Below are 23,936 nucleotides of genomic sequence, written 5' to 3'. Positions count from 1 at the left end.
GAGGCTGTCAGTCATTACATTCACGTTACCTCAACATCTTGCTTTTTACTAAAGTTTCCATGCACAAGCAATATCAACATCTGTTTCAAGAATCGCTGCTGGAATTGTAGCTTCACACAGCCAAATTGCCTATGCTTCCACCAAGGAAATGGCTATTTATTTTATGCAGCCATCTGGGCTCTAAATAGTATGTTTTGTCATTTGTGGTCTTGTTTTCCAGGGTTTCTTGTATGAAATTTGATTCCTTCATAACTTATTTCTTCTGTAAATTACATTTTTTTAGTAATCAAACTTGTGAATAAATGTTTCATAAGAGACTTGCAACATCAGTGTCAATTCATAAATATTTTGGATCTAGAGCCAAACCCTAATTGCAACAGCTTTGATGGTCTACATTTATGGTTTTTTTTTCCAGTGGAATCATATGCAAAAATAGTCTTTATGAAACCCTCTCCCAGTTATATGAATGACATATGTTGTTGCAGGATTTCATACTTCAGGATGATACTGGTCAACTTGTTTGCATGGTTTGAATGCAGACCTTGCAGTCTGAGTCCAGGCCCCATCTTTTTAAATAAAGAGGCCAATGATAACAGCTAACAGCAGAAATAGATATTCACAAACCTTTACCTACATTCCATTAGTTTTTTTGTTCGCAGTATGATAGAAATGCAAATACTTCTTTCCCTTCTCAGATTTCCCCTTAATTGGTTTTAGTCTCACAGTTACATGTCACAATCCAGAAAGTATCGGGTATCTTGAAAGACCACTGACCGAAATGGTAAGAAATCCTGAATTACAGATGAGAACAGCTGACTTTCCCAGCCTCTGTTTGCTGTAATCACAAATTGGTTTGCATTGCACCACAGACCTTGCTAACGGACACCAGGGAAACAAGAGCAGACTCCAAGCCGCCTCATGTCTGCTCATTCTTCTCTAGATACACAACCAATGTTCTACTTTTCCCCATGAGAAAAAGAGCCCTCAGTAACACAGATCTTACACTGTACCTTTCCACAGTGACAAACCAACAGATTGCTCCTCCCAGGACTCTACCACATACCAGAGCTGCCACTGCAACAGTCCAACCTCTGTATTTTCTGGTACACGTCTTCCCTGTTCACATCCTCCAGCAAGGGGGATTCTTGCACTCTTCCCACCAAGGCTTAATTTTCTTCCCACTGTTATTTGCTCTGTCAAGGAGGCCAATCACACCATCTAGGTAATGCTAACCAGGCTGCTCCTTCATCTTTGTAAAACAGTGACAGGATAAAGCAAGTAACAAGCTACACCACCAAAAAAAACAGCACATGGCTAAACTAAGCAATATAGGCTTATTCTGTTTCTCTCCTCTTCCTCCTCACAGTCTAATCACTGAGGAGAAAGAACAGCCCTGTCCTCTCCTTTCTTCACCAACTATGCTATATCCAGTCTTACAGATCCTAAACATAGTTTTCAAACTTCAGAAAATACAGAAGGACATATTGCTATCAACAGCCTTACCTTGACCACCACTTTATATTGTCCGTCTTCTTTACCAGTTCTGCACAATTCATCCTGGTTTTGTTCTCCTGCTTTGTTCTTTACTTGCTTTGCACTCAGGTGCAGTGGCCTAATCATCAGCTTCATTATTATCACCTGCATCAGGCACTAAGTGGTAAATGGCTGCTGGCAAATGTTGTCTATGCAGCAATGTCAATCTCAAGCTATTTCTTAAAACTCTTATTTCAAGTATACTTTTACATAATTAATGTAACTTCAAAGACAAGGTATCAAGGATTAATAGAGAAAACCCATAACCTGAATATGTTTGAACAAAATGCTAAATGGAAGAATGTACTGAGTAACCTAAGATTATATATAGCATCCACAAATTCCACAGAATCCCGCAAAACCTTAATACTGCCCTTTTCTGGAGCTGGCGTGTGGTTTATTTCCCCCAGAGCATCACTCAGTTTCAAACTGTACTCTTCCAATCTATCAAACCATGACTGACATAGAAGGAGGAGGCTATCACAAACCCAGGGAAATGTATTAATAGCAGGTTTGCCAACACTGCTTTCAACAGGTCCACAGCATTTGTAAAGAGGCAATCAAATCTGAAGGGAGACAAAACCCTTTTCAGCTGGTTGTCTGAATGAATCAAGAAATAATTATTCTTTCCTCTGAGGTTAAGTTTAGCCAGACTGGCAGAATTCTACTCTTGCTCAGCAGAAGGAAATACGAATAAAACAGATCTGAGCAGCTCTTTGCCACTTCAGGTGCCTTGGCCATAGAGGAAGCTCTACCTCTCTTCACTTTAGCTTGTGAAACAAGCCACTGGTCTCATAAGTGCACTGAGCTTAGGAAGGTGACGGCTAGAAGGAGACTAATGCTCAGTGATCATCTGCATAAATGAACTAGTTCACGCATTAGAAGACAATTAAGAGCGAGGTGTGGATGAGAAAGACTGGTTGGAGGGATGTATAACACCTGCCAGCACTCTACTTGGTTCAGGCAAGTGTTGTTCTCATTCATGGGGAAGTATGAGCAAATTCTCCTTAAAATAAAGAAGTGGAGGAGCAAACGCCAAGACTCTGGAGCTGACTGCATATGTAACTTCAGGCCAGGACTAGAGAACACCTTCCCTACCCTGTAACGATGAGTCAAGCCAAATTTTATTATAGATTATAGGGGCTTACTAAAGCAGCCTGACCACAAGAGCTACTAAGAATAATTATGATCTACCCACAGTAGTCATTAAGTTGCTATATCTGTTACATGTTTAAATAACAAGGTGAAGAGTGAATGGGAAACAAAAAGTCATATACCTATCCCACTGGTCATTGTTTCCCATAGGACTAGGAGGTCTATGTGGGGAGAACCAAGTAATGGAGAGAGAATTAAAGTACAGAAGATTATATTTAAGGAAGGGGGGAGTGAGGTCTGTCCTTGGACTATGCTAAAGCAGTGGTTTCCTAAGTGGAGTGTGTTCACACAAAGGGGTACAATCCATTCGAAGGGAGAAAATATTTTTCCTTCTATTAATAAAATGAAAAAGAATGAAAAGCAATGTTTATCACATCTTTCATCCTTTTTTAATTTGTATTTTTGTATATGTTTTATAGTATACATAATATATTAGAACAGTAATAGGGGCACATTCTTAGAAATATTTTGCTGATGGGGCACGTGATCAAAAAGTTTGGAAACCCAAAGGACTGGTGTTGCAGGTAGCACTAAGTCAGCTCTGAAACTAGAAGTAGTGTCGAAACAGCAAAACAGCTGGAGCCAGTGTCAGGGTAGCTATTATCCTTACAAAACAAGTGCTAGGACCTGAATAACCAGCCCTGAACATCAACCTGCGTGGAAATCACAGTACAGTGAACAGTCCACTGGATGGTAAAGATATGCCCATAAAATAAGGAAAATTTAGTTACTTGTTGCGCCTCTTGCCGCTCTTCCAAATAACTGCATAAATGTGAGATTCGTGCTGTAACAACTCGAACCAGTCAGGATGAGCTACAGGTGATGTTTTAATCTTTAAACAGACTTTGCAAATTCTAAGCATGTCATTCAGCACTGGCTGCATGCTTCTCATTAAAGGCATTAAGCAAACAGAAAAGCGATTGTTCTACGACAAAAAGTTTGTTGATGTGTAAGAATATGGAAACTTCTGCAGCTGATAGCAATAATTCCTTTGGGTTTATCTGTGCATTCTTAACAGTATATATTACTTAATTGACAAATCATAACTCATTTAGAGCTCTTAGGTCTATTGCACAAATATGTGGTCAGGCTCTTTAATGCACACCACTGTTGCTATAGACCATAACAGCTGCTTTGGAGATGTCAGTTTAGTTTGTCACTACCTCTTTTAATCTGAAAAAAAAACTCAATTACTTTGTAGTTGCCAATGCGCAATTTAAGCTGATTGTTTGGTGCCATAATTGAGCATTGTCTGAGCATGAGAGGTGAAATACTAAAGCAACTAAGCAGAACAGGCATCACTATCATCAGATAAATCACAGGGGACTCAAATTCAAAGTTAATAACAGAGATGCTTGCCATGTGTTTACAGAGGACAAACGATGAGAAAAGAGAGGATGTGAGACATTATTTCTCTGTTTCACTCTGTACTCAGCTACTTGAAAAACCTACATGAAACCATTAATGCTATATTTACAGTTAAAAAGCAGTATCTGCTTGCTATCCCCACTTCCCAGCTCAAGTGTCAGCTGCCAGTTAGCTGAGAAATCTCTACTGGGTAGGGGGTGCCATCCAGCTCATCCATCGTAGCAACAAGTTCAGACCTAACCAGCACATTGAGCATCTCCAGCACAGGAATTCAATGGAAAGAGTGACGCCACTTTTCCTGTGTTTTGGCCTGTTGGCACATCACATTTCCTCTCCTCTGCACAGACAAGTGGTTGATACAAGTGCATAACTTTGCAGGTAAGGAAGCAGATGTCAGCTGTTCTCAAGTGCAGGAAAAAGCTAATATAAATGCTCAGAAAACCCAGCTCTGTCCCTAATGGTCTCTCTGCTCAGAATGCTATTCTCTATAACCACATAATTCAAAGAGACTTTCGCTAAGTACTGGGGGAAAAGTGGCTTCCTTTGGTGAAGGGAGCAAAATGCCTGTTGCTGCAAGCTATCTATCATCTTAAAAAAAGCCCAAGACATACTGAAACTCCCAAATTTTTATTCCCAACAGAACCAGATAAGATCAGTGTTTTCTTGACAGGCACTCCTCCCATGTCAAAATCTGCTTCTCAGTACAGTTTCGTAGACATCAACCCACCTGCTAGGCTGGATAATAAATAAATGCTCATCATGTCTTTATTTGAAAAAAGATCATCTTTTTTTCATTTTCCTTGCACATTTGGGAAAAGATACCCTTCCCCCAGCCAGGAAACAGCCATTTTGAGGTAAGACCTTAAAACTGATGATTTTGAAAGTTTTCCCTATTGCCATGCTGTTCTGCTCCTGCATTCCTGTGGTGCCAACAGATGAAGTTGTAAGCCTGCTCGCCTCCCTGCATCTAATCCTGATACTACTCAGCAGCAGGGAAGGTGGGCAAATGTTCACTAGCAGTTGTCGGGAAAGAAACACAGCAGGATTTAAACTGGATGACACCACCGCATGTGTAAAACAACCATTTGAGCAAATGCTGCTATAGCAGCATCTTTAACCAGTAAAACAGAATTCGCTGTTAACCTTTTGCTTCCTAGCTAGCTGCACTGATGAGTTACGATGAATTGTAGTTATGCTCTTTTTTTTTTAAAAAAAAAAGCCTATTGATTAAAATAAAATAAAATAAAATAAAATAAAATAAAAGCTTGTAGGAGCTGCTGTGACACACTTTTATGTCTGACCACACGAAAAAAAAATACATTGTAAAACTCTGCATTCTGGTAAAAGGCTCCATGTCATTTTTCACAAGGCCTTTTTTTCCCATGATCTTCCTTTTCCTTCTTTCAAGTTTGCACAGTTTGGTCTTTAGTTGATGGGCCCCAATCCCAGATGTTTCACAGTTTAACTACAGTTGTTTTATAGCATTCTAGGACTGTTATGAATGAGTAAGACCATAACAGTAATTTGCCACACTTATCTACTATTCAAAAGCTAGATCTCAGTCACCTACTGTGTCATCAAAACAACTGGTCAATGCCATCCCAATAGCTGTTTTTTCTCCAGCCTCTCAGATTTCCTTGCTTCTGATAGTTGTTTATACAGACCCTCTGCTTCAAACTGAACGCCACCATTCTTTGAAGTTATCAGTTTAGTATGTGAGAAACATAATGTCAAAAAACTCGAAATATCAGCTAACAACAGACCCAATGTTAGGAACGGGAATGAACTTTTTCCTGCCCTTCATTGAAGATGATGGGAAAAGATGCATCACAAAGCCAATGACAACTCCTATATGTTTAGCTGCTGCCATTCATAAGGCCATGTTTTACTGAAGAAATTGCTTTTCAGTAATGCTGCTACCTACGTGGTGCGTTTAACTGAAGTTGGGCTTTCTATTCGGAAATGTATGTAAGAGCATTTTATACCTGTGTATTATCCCCCGGATCTCCCATCTGTGCAGTAAGTCCTCAGCATAGGATGTTATCTGTTGTTTCAGTTGGCTTAGTTCCTCCATCTCACATTTAGATCATGCATGTTAGTGCTGGATCAAGCAACTTGAAGAAAATAGTAAAAGCTTGGAGGGTCAGTAAAAACCTGAACAGGAGCCTGGACAGGAGTGCAGAGCTAAACAGCAGCCCAAGCAGATGCATCAGAAAATTCCTTTTCTAAAGAAAAGTTGTTTTAATTATTTCATTTTTACTCAGTCGATGATATGCATTAGGCAGACTATTGAACAGCTCTAGTCTTACAGACTGAAAATACTTGAAAATCAGGGAGATAAGTAAGATGCAGCAGGTGTATAACATCCATAGCCATGCTCCCTTTTAGTGGGCAGCTTTTTGTAGAAGTGCCATTGTATTTCCCACGCGGCCTCAATGGCTGCTGACACTACCAAACCTGCAAAGCTACCAGGATAGCACTAGTGGCTGATACTACAGAGAAGCAAGCTGATGCAGAGTTGTCATGGTTTAACCCCAACTGGTAACTCAGCCCCACAAAGCCACTAACTCACTCCCTTCCCCTGCTACGATGGGAGAGAATCAGAAGGGTAAAAGTGAGAAAACTTGAAGGTTGAGATAAAGAGAGTTTAACAGGTAAAGCAAAAGCTGCACATGCAAGCAAGGCAAAACAAGGGATTCATTCACCACTTCCCATCCCAGGCAGGTGCTCAGCCACCCCCAGGAGAGCAGGGCTGCATCACAGGTAACAGTGACTTGGGAAGACAAAGTCCATCACCCCGAACATCTCTTCCTTCCTTCTTCTCATAGCTTTGTATACTGAGGATGCAGTCATATGATGTGGAATATCCCTTTGGTTGGTCAGGCTCAGCTGTCCCAGCTGTGCCCCCCCACACCCACTCACCAGTGGGTCAGTGTGAGAAGCAGAGAAGCCCTGACTCCATGTAAGCTCCGCTCAGCAGGAGCCAAAACGTCCCTGTGTTATCAACACTTTCCAGCACAAATCCAAAACACAGCCACACACCAGCACAAGAGTGAAGCTCTATTCCACTTGTACACTGAATAGAACACACACACACATGCTCAAAGATTTATACACTTGGATGGGAGGTGGATGTAGGATAGTGGATTCTGTGAGGAAGCAGTGCAGTAAGAAACATGCCTTTTGTGAACCGACTTGGAAGCAGTACAATGAAACTTAGAAGGCTACAATAGTACAGCTGTGGACAGATTTTCACTTTCATCTGGCAGAAATTTTTTTCAAAAATATTTTTTCCAATGTTTTGTGAGAACAAAAAACCTTTGGAGCACAAAGATCAGAAGCAAAACTGAGTTGGACGGAGGCAGATGCTCCACTGGGACCTTGCAGCAGAACATGAAATACATTTTCCAGGGAGACCTTTGCATTTTATTTCAGCTGTGCACCCAAACCCAGGTCGACAAAGGATCAGAAGAACCATAACATTTCAAAATTGCACCCCTTACATGGAGACAAGCTGGGAAAATATTTGTTGAGAGATGAAGTACATTCTCCTGCTATATCTGCACTACCTGGCATTACATGAATCTCAGCTGGGAACAATAGGCCTCAGAACTGAACCTCAAGCCTTCAAAAATACGAGACCGGTTCCCCAGTCACAGGGATTTTGCTTAAATACAAATTTGTATTTGGCTTTGGATTTTTGAGCTTTATGGTTCAAACCTGTTCTCTCACTATAACTCTGAGAAGCCTGGGTTTCATTTCATTGTACTTATTTTTTAAGTTTAATTCTCATGACTTTGAAAGCTTTCTAAAGGTCAGAGGGAGAGAACTACCAGGTATCACCACAAATGCCTACAGTGTAATGCAGCCATTTCATATTGCCTTAAAGCTTTCCAAAAATCATTTCAACTCTTTCTCTTCATCTTACAGCATGTGGTTAAAGGTGTGGGTTATGTTTCAGAGGGAACAGAAAGCGAGACAAATCCTTTGCCATTAGACATGGTGCAGGCTCTGAGTGATGTGATAAAAGAGCTGTACTCCTGTGGAAGCCCTATCGTAGCTCCTGTCTCTAGGGCAGCGGCATCCACTCTTGGACACAGCTGTTGTGCATTGGGCAGGTTGTTTATCCTTGTATTTATTTAATCTTTGTGAAGATAAAGAGGGATGTTCCACTGAGAGCTCTTTTGTTTCACTCTGTATCAGTTCAATACAGAGCGAGCAGATCTAAAGCCACAAGCAATGGTTTGTGTATCTTGTAATTCCTCTAAAGCCTTGTCATCATATGCTGCATTATGTTGTCTTTTTTACTGAGTGACCATTGCTCTATTGTACACTATCTGCCTTTTTGTGACTTGATGAACCACGCTGTAAAAGGGAGAAATCAATGAAGTTCTCCAGAAACCAAAACCACCAAGGGAAAAATGTTTTCCTGCAGCACCATCTTGTGGTCCCTGGTTTTAGCACTGGAGGTGTCTGTCCCTCTCCTGGGCCTGGCAGGTGGAAGGTCTGTCTGCTCTGCTGCCCTGAGCAGCTTCTTTTGCTGGCCACAAAAGCCCTGTGAGGAGCTTGTAAGAAATGCTTGTGCCTTCTTCTAGCTGACCTGGGCGATAATCGAGGTCTTTTAAGTGACAGAAAGCAGAAAGAAAACATGAGTTTGGCTCAGCAACATGCAGCCTGGTGTACAAGATACACTGCAGAAGTTTAGGCACCGGGGAAGACACGTTCCAGGTAAATCTGCGGTAGCATCCTGTTGAGATTGTTCCATAGTATGCTAAGGTTTGGGAATACAAAAACAAATATTGTCAAAGGAATCTAAATATCTAGCACTGGGAGTAAGCAGCCAATCAGCTGATCAAAACATGCGCATTTATGTGACAATGTCAGCAAAGTTAGCATCACACACAGGCCTGTGAATGACTATCAGTGATTTGACCCTAAGGTAATAATCTTGACCTGCAATAATAATGAAATAGCTATTATGACATTTTAAGCACAAATTGCAATTACTTATGCAATACCCTTGCTTGACAGCTACTGATTCAATGAACTGTCAAGATACTATAAAAATTTCAATTTAAAATCAGAGGTTCTGTTTTCTCTAACTGAAAAACAAAATTTCCAGCTTTTTAGAACATCTTTACAACAAAGCTGCTACGTGGAAAAGGGACAGGGCCCGAGTCCCTGTGCTGTGCTTTTGACCACTGTCCCACCAGGGGACAATATAACCCTTGCTGTGTCTTTTTGAGCTCACCTCCTCCTCTTACAGTGCATATGTTTTGCTTATACTCATCTTGTTCTGGTGCTGCCAGATACAGTTACTGTAGATGCACTGATTGCTTACTATTAAATATAGTTGTTTCATCAGTACGTGTCCTTTTGTCAGAACGTTATATGACATCGAAGGTAGTTGTGCTGCCAATAACAGAGAACCAGAAAGAATTTCACCCTTCAAATCAAAATCAATACCCTTCAAATCAAAATCATGAAGCATCATGTGAAAGCCCAACTTTCTCCAGAGCACAGCTCTGTCCATAATCACCATCAGCCGTGAGGATCTATGTGGTTTGTCACATGCACATTTCAGCTGTGACAGTGCCCCTAAATTCAACATAGCAGGATACTTTTTGTCTTTGTCAAAATGTCTGTATACATAATTCACCGTTCATAACGATAACATGGAGAAACAGCAAGTACATATCAGATTGGGAAGGCAAACAGAGCCCTGTTCAGTGTCCATCATTCTGCTGCTCCACATAAAAAACATCATAATACTTTTATTTACAAAATTATAATGAAATAATCTGTAATATTAATACAATGCTAGTGGCAATGGTTGCAATACCAGGTTTTAAAGCTCCTGCATATAGCTATATCTATCAGTAAGTACTCCCACAACTTCATGAGATTGCACATATGCATATTCCACCCCTATTATACTTGGATTTAAAATTATGCCTTTTTTTACAACTGATGAAACTAAGAAAAATGTATTAAATGAAATCCTGAAAGTACACAGAGTTTATAAGAATCACACATAACGCTTGTTTGCCAGTTTAGGAGCAAAGCTCCGTTAATCCCAGTTGTAGCTCTTGGAAATTCTGCTACATGGACTTTACAGATCTAAAGAAAAATGACCAGTGACTGCATTGTTATGTGTGATACTGATTCCTGATGACATTCTTTTAGGCGCTTGTCGTGGTCGAGACGGACAAACGACATAGACCAAGTTCTTCCAGGATGAAAGTAGTAGGTGCCATTTATTGCCACAAGTGCATTTTTATACAGTTTTACCAATTAATGTGTCTCTTCATTATTGGTTACAAGTTACAGCAGTAACATCTCATTGGCTAATTTTGCTATCATCAATGTTACTCTTCTACTCCCTTCTCTCTCATGGGTACATCCTTAACATCTCCGGATACTCCTTTACTCCCATCTTTCTCACAGGTGGGCCTTCATATCTTCAAGGCTAATTTCTGTTCCCATGCCCTCTGTCAGGGAATCTATGGACCCACCGTAGTCCCCCACAGGCGCTCACTCTTACTTTGCAGTCAGATGCTGAAACCGTTACATGTTTGTTTCTTTTATTTTTGCTACTCTTCAAAGAAACAGAAAGAGATTCCATTTTGAAATCACCTACCTTGGGAGACAGGTCATCTTAAGATCAAAGAAAGTTCTGTGGTGCAGCGATGTATCGTGGAGAGAAACAATGCCAGAGAAAACACTACCACAGTTTCCTCAAGTACTTAGTATTTTTGCCAAGCTTATCTTTAAAGCTTGCTGTCGATTTAATGAGTGACAACACTCTCTTCTTAATCCAGATAATATTCTAAGACTGACCTCTAAACTGAGATGGGCATTTATCTGGTATCTTTATGTCCCTCCACAGAGATGCTATATTAATAAAAGAAGACTGGCTTTATTATTCAGGAGTTGCAATGAGCAGTTTTGCCTTTCAGTGTTACCAGCCTTTTTTGTACAGGAGATAAGGAATGAGCATGAGAAACCAGAAATGAAGAACTTCCATTGCAAAATCAATAGCATTATCAAGGGTTGACAACATTGTATTACTGATACTAAAACAAAACATCTCATTTCCTGGGGCATACTCAAGTAATCCTGGTGGCCTTCTGCTCAAGGTCTTCAAGATCAGATGGATGTTTCTCTACACAAAAAGGGAAAAAAAATAATATTAAATATCAGTATAAGCAGATTTAGGCACATCTTTACATATTTGCCAAACCAATATCCTCCCTCCAGTATTTCTTTACAGTCAAATGACCTCACTGATGCTTGATTTCGTTGTCACCTTTAGTACACTATAAATTGGCATACTCATACTGGACTGAGAGGCAACAGGCATTTAGTACTGCACATGTTCAGTATTCTGTACAGAACTGATATAAGATAGCAATCCTAAACCAGAAGAACAAAAGAAAACTCCAAGGTTAGTTTACCTTTTTTTTGTTCTTATGGTCCTTAAGAGTCTTTCTTAAGTCATTCCAGTAAACGTCGAGTAAGGTCATCCTTATATGCTCTTTTCTTCTGCATAGTTTGAGCTATTTCCTTGTTCGCACTTTGTAAAGGATTGACACATGGACTGCAACATATTAAAACAACAGGTGAAATCGGTTGACTTGCAGAGAAGGAATTTAGAGAAGATCACCTGGACTTCAGCCATGGAATCCCAGCTCCAGTGAAAAAACCACACAAAGCTACAGCTGATTTCAGGGCCATCACAAAAGTTCATCATTGTCAGCTTAGGGCCAGGAAAAGCATGACAATAAGCTTTTCCCATCTCTCACATTTTCTTCATGAATTTCAGCTCACCGTTTGATTCATATCATGCAACCATGACCAGAAATTTCCCATTAACTAGTCAACCAAATTCTACGCCCTGCTTCCCACCGCTGCACTAGAAATTCAGCAGAAAGATTTTTCTAATTCTTGCTCTATTTTAAAAATCTGCACAATATTATTCAAACATAGCACTAGTTAAGTGCACCTGTGTTCTCCTAATCTTGAGTATCTTAACCTGCCTGTCATTGCATGTTGTTCTTAATGAAGACTAACAAAACAGAAAAATAAGATAGGATAGCGCAGTTATAGACATAGCAAAAGCATCAGAGAACACAGCTCAAGAAAAGAGGTGCTATGTTGGTAGCACACAAGAGAAACAATGACTGTATAACATTGAAAACAAAAGAATTCCCAGCCGAAGTACATGGTTTAGGCTCATTAAGGGAATGCTTTTCAAAGCCATATCCTCTGTTGACTGCCTCTAAAAATTGGTAAAACTCAAAGTTACAATGTTATAGGATTGCTCCTTTCCTAGAACTCAAATATATGATGTTGGAAATTAAAGCCATTTAGCATCTGGTTAATCACTTCATTAAAAAACAAACCAAAAAACAAGTCATAGTAGAACAGCAACATTCCTAATTTCACTGGCTGTGAAAAAACACAGAAATGATAATTTAAACATTAATGTGAATTCTCTCAAAACGAACACATATTAATTCATTTTCCAGAAAATTTATGATAATTCTATGCTAATTCTTTGCCTCCTGTTTTCAGAGTCACTGATGACTCAGTACAGCTATCTGTATGCTGAACATCAGCTGCTGAGCACAGTGGAAGATGCAATGTGGAGATTTGCACAGCAGGTTTTGTCTAAATGTGAAACTCCACAGCAAATAGCCATCTGCTGAGCAGCTGCATTGGTAACATCTATGTGTGCGTGTACGTGCATGTATATGATCCCACACAGACTACTATCATCTTAGTAAAGCAAAAGTTTAACACTTTGGGGAAAAAATAATCCTCACATAAAGACAATTCTGTCGCATTAACCAAGCTATAGCATTAGCCATTAGGTATGAACTACCACCTTAGAAAAATAAAGCACAGTTAACGCATTCCATCTTAGTTTACTGATTTTGATGTTGGGAAGCTTACATTTTCCCATTACCATAAAAACATACACATATGCTCAAATTCTTCACAACATCAAACATTAAACCACTTGCACAACACTCACAGGCTGTAATGTGCCCTATACATGAAAAAGAAATGAACTGCACTTTAGAAGTATTAGAAATAATTCACTTTTCCCCCAACCACACTCCCAGCCCATCTCTCATTCTCTTCAGACCCACTACTTTGTTCATTCCGTGTCTTACTGCATAACTCCAGGTCTGTCCCACACAGACACATTTCTACTTGTTCTTCTTTACAATCCGCTTTTTCTCATCCATTTATTCCCTATTATCTTTCAGATAATTCATTCCTGCTCATAGATGTAATTTCCAGTGCAGCAGTCAATTGTTTCCTGTAGGCAACATCACTCTGTTGTAGAAGTGGTTTTGAAGACAATGGTAAAAGAACCAGTTTTGTCTCCATTTTCCCTGTGATTTTCGAGAGCTAAGGCAAGTGGGAGGATGTTTTCTCACTTGTTTCTGTTTAATTTATTTTACAAAGTGAAATTAAGTTTTCCTTAAAACTATTCTTTTATTTTTTTTTTTTAATTCATGTTCTGGGTTTTCTTTCCACTCATGACCTTGAGTCCTAAAACCCTGTTCTGGGTTGACCAGGATGGGCTGTGTGCAGTGTTGGAATCTGCACACATCTCATTTGCCACCTTTTTTGCTCCCTATTGGCAGCTGCTGGTGTTGCTTTCCTGCCAAAAAGAGGAGAAGAATGCAAACCAAGTTCTTTTAACACATATGGATATAGTAGCGTTCGGTGGGGAGCAGGGACAGAAAGTGGGGGAATATAACCACAGAGTCAAGGGAGAAAAGCCTGATTTTCCCTTCCTTGGTATATCTGCCCAGGAGAGGTTCTGTGTCCTGCAGAGCTGAGCTCAAGTTCAGGCACCCCTGCTCAAGCCCTGCTCAGGGCTTTATGCACAGACTTTCTTTTTTAACCCCCAGACAGCTTCAGGTTTTACATGCAGCTTCCCAAGCAATGGAAATAAGATTAAGTCCAAGTCCTTTATAACTATGTCTTTAGAAAGAATACAGTGGTGTTAATAAGCTTTTTTTTTTTTTCTGTAAGTCAAATTGATTCTCTGTTTTATGCAGCTTCGAAATAGAAAGACTCATTTTTTATGTTTGCACATTAGTTTCTTGCCTTTTTTCCAGTCTCTTCTCCCCTCAGTGACTTCAAACATGTCAGCTGCCTGTATTTTCTACATTTAGAAGCAGTACACCATAAACTGGGGCTGCTCACACTCCAACACTTACCTTCTCTGCAAACAGGCAAAGCAACAGAATGGCAGACACCCCAAAGTCAAAAATCCTCCTGCTGCAAGCACAAGCACTCGAAATATCAGTTGTATATCTGTAGAGTCAGCAGAAGTTTGCATTAGTTATGAATCATTCTGAGACATACATTGAGGTGAAGATGACAGAGACCGGCCTCTAAGAGAGGTTCATGTTCAGCCGCTGTTAACAAACACCCCCAGGTCCTTTTCCACCAGGCTGCTTTCCAGCCACTTTTCCCCGAGCCTGTAGTGCTGCCTGGGGTTGTTGTGACCCAAGCCTGGAACTGCCTTCCAGAAACGCAGGTGCCATGAGTCTAATATCTGCTAAGTGCTCCTATTTTGTCAACAGATTCCTACAAGGTAAACAGCATGTGCTCCCAGGGCAGTGTTTGTATTATCTTTAGACATATGTTGTACATCTAGGAGCATTCAAGTAGCTAATTAATCTATGAACAAATAATTCTGTAAAATAGTCAGCACTTGATATTAATGTCCAAACAATAAAAGCTTAAGTGGAATGAGAAAACAAGCAGTTATGGCTGAATACTTAATTTTAATGTTTGCTTGAGTATCTATCCTAAAAATGTGCAGAAGAGTTATAACTTTCACTATACAGCTCTTCCTCTTGCTATAGTAAAATGCCTTTTACGTATATATTCATATACATATATGATATATATAGGCCTAAGTAGGGAATATTATTTAGACATTTTATTTCTAGAGTATGCCCCTAATAAACAGATTCTGATGGCCCCACGCTGAACAGTACTTCTGTCTATCACAAGTTATCTTGCTAGTAGCAATTACAGCTGCCCCAGCACTGGAATGGGGAGCTGCTTGGCTACAAGAACAGTTTCAAAGCTGAATCCTGAGCCCTGCTTGCTTCTGAGCAAGCACGAACAAGTAAAAAGTGAATTCATGGTAGCTTACAAGTATTCCCTCTGGGGTTTCGTATTGGTATTAATTGAGCTCTTCTGAAATTGGATATAGTCTCTGAAAGCAAAGGAAGTATGCTGAGTTATACCAGGAAGACCTAAGCCATTAAGCTCTAGATTATGGTTTCTTTTTGCTAACATCCACTTTTAGCAAGATTGCGTGTGTCTGAAAACAATTCTGTCTTAATTGTTGGTGAAAAAAAAAAGGATACAATGTAACAGGAGTTGCTGTGTTAAACACAACATGGTAATATTTGGCTTTTTCCCTATTTAAGTTTATGATGAATTTCCAAATATCACTCTAATACCTTGACATTTTCTTAAGAGAAAACCATGAGATATGTGTCTAGTGCCAGAACATGAGGCAGGGGAAACAAACCAAGATGCGAAATCCCACCTGAACATGATACTATCTATTTATTTAACTGCGAGGGTTCAAACAGTAAACTCTGGAACAGGTTGCCCAGAGAGGTTCTCCAGTCTCTGTCCTCAGACATATTCAAAACTTGACTGGAAGTTTTGGGAAACTGGGAAAACTGTTGTAGCTGAGCTGGCTTGAGTGGGGAGGATTGGACCATATGGTCCTGAGAGGTCCCTTCCAAACCAAATAATTCTGTGTCTAATAAAAAGCCTCTAAAATTTTCCATTTTTCAGTTTGTTAAGTAAGTTCACTGTGAAAAGCAATAACTGTTTCTACAAAGCTGCACAAATGGAAAAAAAGTTATGACAAAAATGTAGATTTGATTCAGCCCTTTTAGCAAAGCAGAGTTGTGTGCAAGGTTTGGATGTACAAAAAGAGTTTGCTGCATTCTTTCACATGAGGGAAAAACAATCATGTACACCAAGTGTATGCTCAAAGGAAAAAGGAAAGAAAAATATTATGTTAAGGCTAGAATTTGAGAACACAGAACCACAGAAATTTTGCCTGTAAGATTTCTGCTCCCCAGGTAGAACAACCTTCTCCCTGAAGCAAGGCCACCTCCAACATGAGGTCAAGTAAGTTGTCTTTGTCCAGCCAAGTATTGAAAAACCTCCAAGGCTGGCGACTCCTCTACTTGTCTGATGATTTGTCTAGAGTTGCACGACTTTCCTAATGATTTTTTCCCCTAATTTTAGAGCTAAATTTACGAAGCATCACTTAGTGGCAATTCCCACTTGTTACATCACCTGGTTCAACCAAGAAGAATTTGTGGCTTCCTCATGTTAGTAACTGACCTTCTAAACAGGCTTCAGTAACTATTAAATAACCAATCAACCTCTTCTGCACCAAATTACATATATCCAGTTCCTTCACTTTTTCTTCATAGCACTTTCACAGAGTCACTAATACTTCGGATTAAACTCCACTTTCCACAAATGAAGCCTTCACTCCATTCTTTGCACTATGTTTATTTGCACTACTTGTTCCTTGCTTGTGCCAGGGTTGGCATGATATCCAGCTAATTCTTTATCAATTATTTGTTTTCTGTATTATTATATATGCAGAAATAAATGCAAGCTTACACATTGAAAAGAGTGGTGACCTGAAAAACTAAAGGAAGAAATAGAAATGAAAATCACCCAAAGTAGCATCAGCCTAGGAGGCAGTAATTCACAAAGTATACTTACTGTCATTGAATGGCATGTAACAGGTCAGGTCATGGCTGGTTTTGGAAGGACAACATTTATTTTTCAAGCATTCGGTTTTGTTAAGGCCCTCTCCTAGGTTACAAGGAATTAAGACTTGCTCATCTCTGTAACGGCACGCTTCAAAAAGAGAAAGAATATGTAAGATCTCTATTGCAGAACAATGCTCCGGTAGAGGGAAGTTGTCCTTTTGGTGTCCCCAGTAATCATGTCATGTAAAATCTTATGTAATTTATTTCAGCAAACATTTACAACCCCAAATCTAAACACCATTGGGACCCTTTTTGTACTTACATTTGTTAAGTGGGAAAGACAAACTCCACTTTTTGACTGAAGTGTTTCAAATTTTAAAAATTCAACAGAAATTTAAGACTTTTTTTTTTAAGGGCCCACCATAGAATATATTGCAGCTCTAGATCTCTCTGGCACTACAGCTGAAAAATCAGCTCATAGGAACAAAGCCCTAGTATATCCAACCCTGTTATTGAACAGAATATTTAAGCCATTTTAAAAATTTGCTATTTAATAAAAGATTAATTGATAATAATGAGATCATCTGTGAGAAGGGCTTGAACATGTAAGACAGTTATAAATAGTAGATGTCTCTTTGTATTCAATTCCTGTAAAACTTGGTATCTCATCCCTTACATGACACTTTCTCAGCAACAGCAAAGCACCATTTGGTTCCAGTAGCTCCCATAATTGAGTGCACTTGCAATTTTGTACAGGCCAAGCCCTTTCTGTATTCATAGGTATCATCTTTGCTATTGATATTAGCAAATTAGCACTAAGATAATTTTATGCAATAATGTTTTTCTTGTCATTTAACTTCAGCAGTCCAAAAGGTGAGTGGTTTGGTCTAAGCTTGTGGCCACAGAGCCTTCCTTAGGCAGTAGAGGTGGCAGAGACACTACTGTGGGGTAAAATTCTTAACTTAGGATGTGGCAAATTGCTCTTTTATTCCTATGTGTTCATGGGAAGACTAGAAAGCTAGTTCAGGTCAGATAAAACAAAGCTTGGCAAGGTGGATCCTAAGCCGAACTGTCCAGCATTTCCAGCACAATCACATCATTGATGATGAAGGGTTTTGTAGTAACACAATGAAAGTCAATTTATGATTGCTCCAAAGGGGAGTTTAACGATGCCACTTTGAAGAGATATATCAAGCTTTGCAGTACTGGACTGAGGGTTTTAAATGCACTAAATGCGTGAGGGTGGACTGGAAGTGAGGCAGACGAAGGGGAAAGGGAAGAGAAATGATGCCGTGGTGCTGAAGTGACACTCACTCACTGGCCTGAAGAAGGTTTTGACAGCATCAAATGACGCCTGCAGTTTCCTTTGGAGATGGCTGGGTAACACTTCACCTTTTTCTGAAACATTCACAGTTTGTTGTGCAAAACCTGAAAGCTCATAATGATTACCTCATTAGCATCAAAATATCCATAATTAACTAAATGCAATGACATTTTCATACTGATTATCTTCCATTCTGAAGGCATTTATAGTCATTATGAGTTGTGACTACTGATGGCTAGCAAGGTTAAGCACAGATGTCTTCCTGTTGTGTTCAGTTCTATTACTTCAAATTGCTTCATGAACCACAATGAGTAAGGAACTAAAGCTGTGAAATTTAAAGAATTCATTCAGGTGGAAATTGTTAAGATGAAAAGCTCTACTGTTCACCTATAAGGTGCATGTTACATGAAAACTTGGGGTTACATCTATGGGTGTATTTTTCTTGTATATACAAGCAGAACTTTCAGCCTTTATTTTAAAGATCTAACTGAAAACCTAACTGAGACACAGAACTGGTAAAAGGCAGCTTTACCACATACAATCAAACATCCACCTAGCCCAGACTGGGACCTACAGTGTGTAGGTTGTGTAGAAAAGAGCAAAACACCCCTGAATATAGAAGGTACTGGAGTATTTTTGCAAACCGTAGTGATCCATAGTTCTGGGACTTCTTGCTCACCTTTCATTTACACTACTCAAAGTGATGCGGCATCACATCTCTCTTTAATGAAACCACAAGTGCAAATTGCAGCGAGACTCCACTGGCAATCAAGAAAAAAAAACCCAAAACAAACCCACAAAAAAACCCACCAAACAACCAAACAAAATCAAACAAACAAAAAACCCCACACCCCCAAACCACCCAGTAATCTTGTTTGCCTTTTCTCTCTCCATATGAAATAGCTTTCAGTGATGGAATTTCTTGAAAGCCATTTCATGGTTTTATAGATCCTTGTGAACAGAAGGGATATCAGGGCCTAACCGAAAACTAAGGTATTGACCGTGATTCTTCAGCTGGCAGCATCAGGAGCCCCAGGGCGATAAATCCCCTGTTTGCCCTGGTGCTCCACTGGGCTCTTCTGTGCCCTATGAGACTCACTCGACAAGAAGCAGCTTCAGAGTAGGGAGAGTTAAACAAATGTCGAAATAGGGAATCCAAGACTAACGTCTAACAGAAAAGTGACCAGCGAAGTTCACACTGACAGTTATCTCACGGTCCCCTCCCCACCAGTAATCGAGACACAATAGAAAATGTTAAAAGATTTTGTAATGATTTTGCAGGAAGTTCATGAGATGAGGTACCTGCCAATCGGTTTGACAAGAATTATTTGAATATATGTCCATGGCTGTCCTACACGTCGCTCTCTCCTGTAAGATTAATCATGTTTATATCTACATGATACCTCACACACATAAACACACTGCAAAAATGGTTTTGCCTCTTTTTTTTTTAACCAGAATGACTTTGGTATCTGGATATTGCAGAAATGTTTGCCAATGACACTTGCAGCAAGCGAGAGCCTTTCACCAAGCTCTCGAAGTGTCGTGTCTCAAGTCTGATTATCGACGCCTGAAGGATCCAATGCAATGGATCCATTGGATCCAAACGTGAAATCCTACGTTTCATGTGTGGGCTGATCCTTTCCACATCAAATGACCCAATTTAACTTCTGGTGCAAGAGAGCAGTCAAAAATCTTTGCTAACTATTTTGGGCCATCTGCTGTAGTAAGCAAATACATCAAATCTCAGCAGATTATAGGAACACTGAACTGTACACTGGAGGAAAAGAAAAGTGGGGAAAGAAATAGAAGAATCTAGAATCAAAGGTAAACAAAAGCAAAATAAACTGCCAGGGATAAACCAAGCAGGATGTGTTTCTCATGTAGATGCACAAAGAGGGAAATGGGAACTATAGTTGGGGGAAAAACATTCTGCTGTTTTTAAGTGCCAGGACTGACCCTACCTGGAGTATTTATATCTCTTGGTAGTATTTTTCAATCATTACCAAGACAAACTTTTAATCTTAACTTCTTGCTAATAACAGTATTCGCTGCTCCGACGAAAATACTTTTCACCTTGCAATACTCACTTGAATTGATGCTGCAAAGCAGTATCAGTACCACCAAGTTCCACACTAGATGAGTGCCAATTAGCAGCATTACTGCAATAAAACCAACAGGAATAATAGATATGTGCTTATGCATAAAACACATTATGATCTTAACTTTGTATTTATGGATTAGAATATGACAGCAGATCGCTGCACTTTTTCTTTTTTGCATAAAGGCGGTGCCCAAACCCAGTGATTTTTGTTTCTTCAGCAAGTGATTTTGAGGAAATTATTCATTTACAGGGAGCTTAAATGGATTAATCTTATTAATAGAGACTACACAAAAAGATCTCTGTGAAATGTCCCAGAGCTGGCCACCTGACAACTTGAAAAGACGACTTTTAGCTAAAAAAATACACAGGAATCAGCCTTTGAAGGGTCTGTTCTCTCTGTGCTCCTGCTGCTAAACGAGGAAGCTTTCCTGCCATTAGAATGGACCTGTTGAGTAACATACAAATGCCAGCTGTCCCACAGAGAAACTTTGCTTTGGTAATTAAATGTAAAATGATATTTTAAGAGGACAGCAACCATTTTCTGGTATACTTATTACACTCTAATGCCATCCAGGATAAACTGGGAAGAGGAAAGAACCTCCTGGGAGAAAGAAAACAAGGGAGATAGAGAAAACACTCTAGTTTTCTCTATTACATACTATTTTTCCCGTCTTCTCTGCTGCTGCAGGGAGTGCACAGCTGTTCAGAGTACAGCAACTACAGACTTGCTCCGCACAATGACGTGGAATCAAAGCTCATCACAGTGGGCTCCCTGTTACTATGATACAGCTCAGAATCCATGGTACAGATGTGAAAAACACAGCTTAGTGGCCAGAAAAAAGCTGTATATGTGGTTGGAAAAAATAAATAAGTCCTTCCCAAAGACTGTTAACAAAGCCTCTTAAGTCTTTTAATTCACTAAGATAAAACCGAGTTCATGGTATTACCAACTGTACTCCAGAACCACCATGTAATTCTGCAGAGCAGGTAATAGATGCCTCAGGACACCAAAACACATTCCGCTCAAAACAGACAAAGTTTGGTCAAAGTGCTTAAGTCTGAGCTTCCCAATAACCCATTACATGTGAATTAATTAGTTAAGAGGATCTTCTGTTGGGTTAACCAAGTCTCTGCACACTTGAAGCAAAAGCACAGTCTGACACACACTTTCTTAGCCGTTTCCATTCCTAAGGAAAGGCTCTTTGAATAGACTAGAAAGAGCGTTTTAAAAAATATTGAAACCTAAAGTTAACAGAGATGCCCCAAAAGTCAGCAGTTCTCCAAACAGCTGAGCTGCCTAAAGCAGTTTGTTATGTTCTAGAAAACAGAGTATGCTACAACAACCATTCAAAAAGATAAATTACCTTTTAAAAAAGTTATATATTCACATAAACATGTTTTGTTTGTTTTCCTGTTTCAATTGAGTAACGAGTTTAAAGGGTGACTCTCTAACCTAACTTGTACGCAGCAGTAGCTTGCTAACATAAGGAACAATACACAGTATCTTCACTTTCATTGTTTCATTGCACACAGTCACTCGCAATAGTACCAATGAGAAGACACTTAGAAACGTCCAACACAGAAGAGCCAGTCTTCATTTTCTGAAGCGTAAGGCCCCACACGCCGTTAAGATTCTCCACACCAATTATTCCCGTAGAACGCTGCCTACAGCACGATGCATTCTGCTGCACAAATATGGGACCTTTCAGACCGCTCATCACCTGACTAAACTGCCTCCACGTTTTACCTTGACCACTTGATTTTCTTTTCATTAAGTTTAGGACTGTTGGCTCTCCTTGCTGTAACTATGGTCTGTACCTAAGGCTCACCTTGAACACATCCAATACCCCAAACAATTCTTTGTTACGCCATCTGTGCAGCAGCCAAGTTCCCACTCATTTATACAGACTGCATCCATAGATCTTTTTTTCTGCTTTAAATGAACTGCCTTTATTTGGAATCAGTTTCATATATTCAGAGCAACAAATGTAAGAAAGTCTTGTCCCATTGAACCCTCAGCAGAAACACAAAACAATCATGTATGATCGTTGCTCTTTTTTATCCACACAAAAATACCTTGAAGTCTATCATAAAGAAATTTTAAAACACAAGTAATAGTGACAACTAATTCACATTCATGGTTCAGTAGCAATTATTTATCTCCATCACAAATTGCTCAAGATAGATGATCTTCATAACCGTGAAAGGAGTGATAGACATGGGAAATACCTTAAAAAAAAAATTAGGAGTAGAAAAAGAGATTCACCCCCCCCAATGAAGGCAAAATATTCACAAGCTGCTGTGAGAGACTCGCGCTGGTTCAGAACAGTGGGCAGTAAATCCAACCCTTCCCATGGTGAAGGCAGCACGGAGGTGTGGTGAGAAAGCTGCACTGCACATGAGCCTAGTGAAACTCCAGCGAGGAAATCCTTGCCCATCAAAGTGGAATCTATTCAGAACACTTACCTCAGACGAACTAACCTCACTTTTCGTAACATATGGAATGGTGTCTCACACCATTAAGGTATTAAGTTCTTTGTGGTCACCCTGATTTTCACAGATGTGAATCTGGCTGGAAAAGACTTTCACTAGTGTCTTTTAGGATGAAAACATTAAGTACCAGTAAGTCTAAGTGAATGAGAAAAAAAGCTTATTACAAACTACTGAGGAAACCACATCAAGCTAAGCCTTGTCACTTGAAAAAAATTCTTTAAAGTAGCCACCAGAACCAACATCAGCATCTACCCCCACCCCCCAGAACAGATATCCCACCACAAATCCTACTGTTTCTGGAAATAGACTAAAATCTTTAACAATGCATGGGCTAAAAAAAATGAGACCCATTTTTTGCCTTGCAGATTAATACAGAATGCTGCTTATTGGACCAAGGCAGCAGGATTCCTGAAGTGACTGAGGAATTCCCACTGGAAATGAATTAATCTATTCCCTTTTAATATTTAATACTGACGGGTTTTGCAGAGAAAGCTACTGCAGTTCAGGAAAACAAGTTCTCTTTCACAGTAAGTGCTACTACGAAGAACACAGCATCTCCACTCACTAGCGCAGCACTTCATGTTGTTTCTGGCTTGTTGAAAGACTGGCACAAAATAGTTGATATTAGAGACACATAGGGCTGAGAAAGTTAATCTATTACTATGTAATTTAAACAATTTCTGTATTCAAGAAACTAAACCTGTTTGGATCTTGAACTCATGAATGCTCATAAAGGAGAGATTTTTACCTATGTTTCAAAAAAGCTGTGTGAAGGTTTTTTTTTCCTTGATAAGGTTTTTTACCAACTCTGAAAATCCTAATCCACCATCATTACCAAAAATGCCCTTAGTAAAGAAAGGAAACAAAATTGCTGTTTGGATAAGTATTTGTTAATTCACAGTCTTTGCGCTTTACACTATTGAACTAGACTTTGGCATCATTCACAAATACCTCTCACTCTTTTTAAAGAACTTTATTTTAAAAATAATTTTAATTCATTAGACCATACTTTATAAGTTACCAATAGGACAGACCTGAACTCAAGCATCAGACAATTTGTTGCACTTTTAAGTTTCGAAACAACATGACTTTTCAAAATAAAATCGTACATTTAGATTCACAGTTTAATTTCTTGAAATTTAATAACATTTAAAAACACTGG

General features: G+C 39.4%; 1 protein-coding gene across 2 annotated transcripts; it reads right to left on the bottom strand.

Annotated features, from left to right (window-relative positions):
• Window positions 1–9,813: 9,813 nt before the first annotated feature.
• Window positions 9,814–23,735, bottom strand: FMR1NB (FMR1 neighbor). 2 transcript variants are annotated; one of them, XM_021281514.2, is made up of 7 exons: window positions 20,941–23,735; window positions 20,268–20,339; window positions 18,168–18,281; window positions 16,864–17,001; window positions 14,301–14,397; window positions 11,514–11,656; window positions 9,815–11,221 (listed from the first exon to the last, which is right to left on the bottom strand). In XM_021281514.2, the coding sequence occupies exons 2-6, from the start codon at window positions 20,335–20,337 to the stop codon at window positions 11,554–11,556; spliced, it is 522 nt and encodes a 173-aa protein (XP_021137189.2). In that variant the 5' UTR covers window positions 20,338–20,339; window positions 20,941–23,735; the 3' UTR covers window positions 9,815–11,221; window positions 11,514–11,553. The 2 variants fall into 2 exon arrangements, with proteins under 2 accessions (XP_064933545.1, XP_021137189.2); XM_065077473.1 differs by having other exon boundaries at window positions 9,814–11,221; window positions 20,268–23,735.
• Window positions 23,736–23,936: the final 201 nt, after the last annotated feature.

The sequence above is a fragment of the Columba livia genome, chromosome 12 (assembly GCF_036013475.1).
Source record: "Columba livia isolate bColLiv1 breed racing homer chromosome 12, bColLiv1.pat.W.v2, whole genome shotgun sequence".
NCBI lineage: Eukaryota > Metazoa > Chordata > Aves > Columbiformes > Columbidae > Columba > Columba livia.
This window is presented reverse-complemented; position numbering and strand designations above follow the sequence as displayed.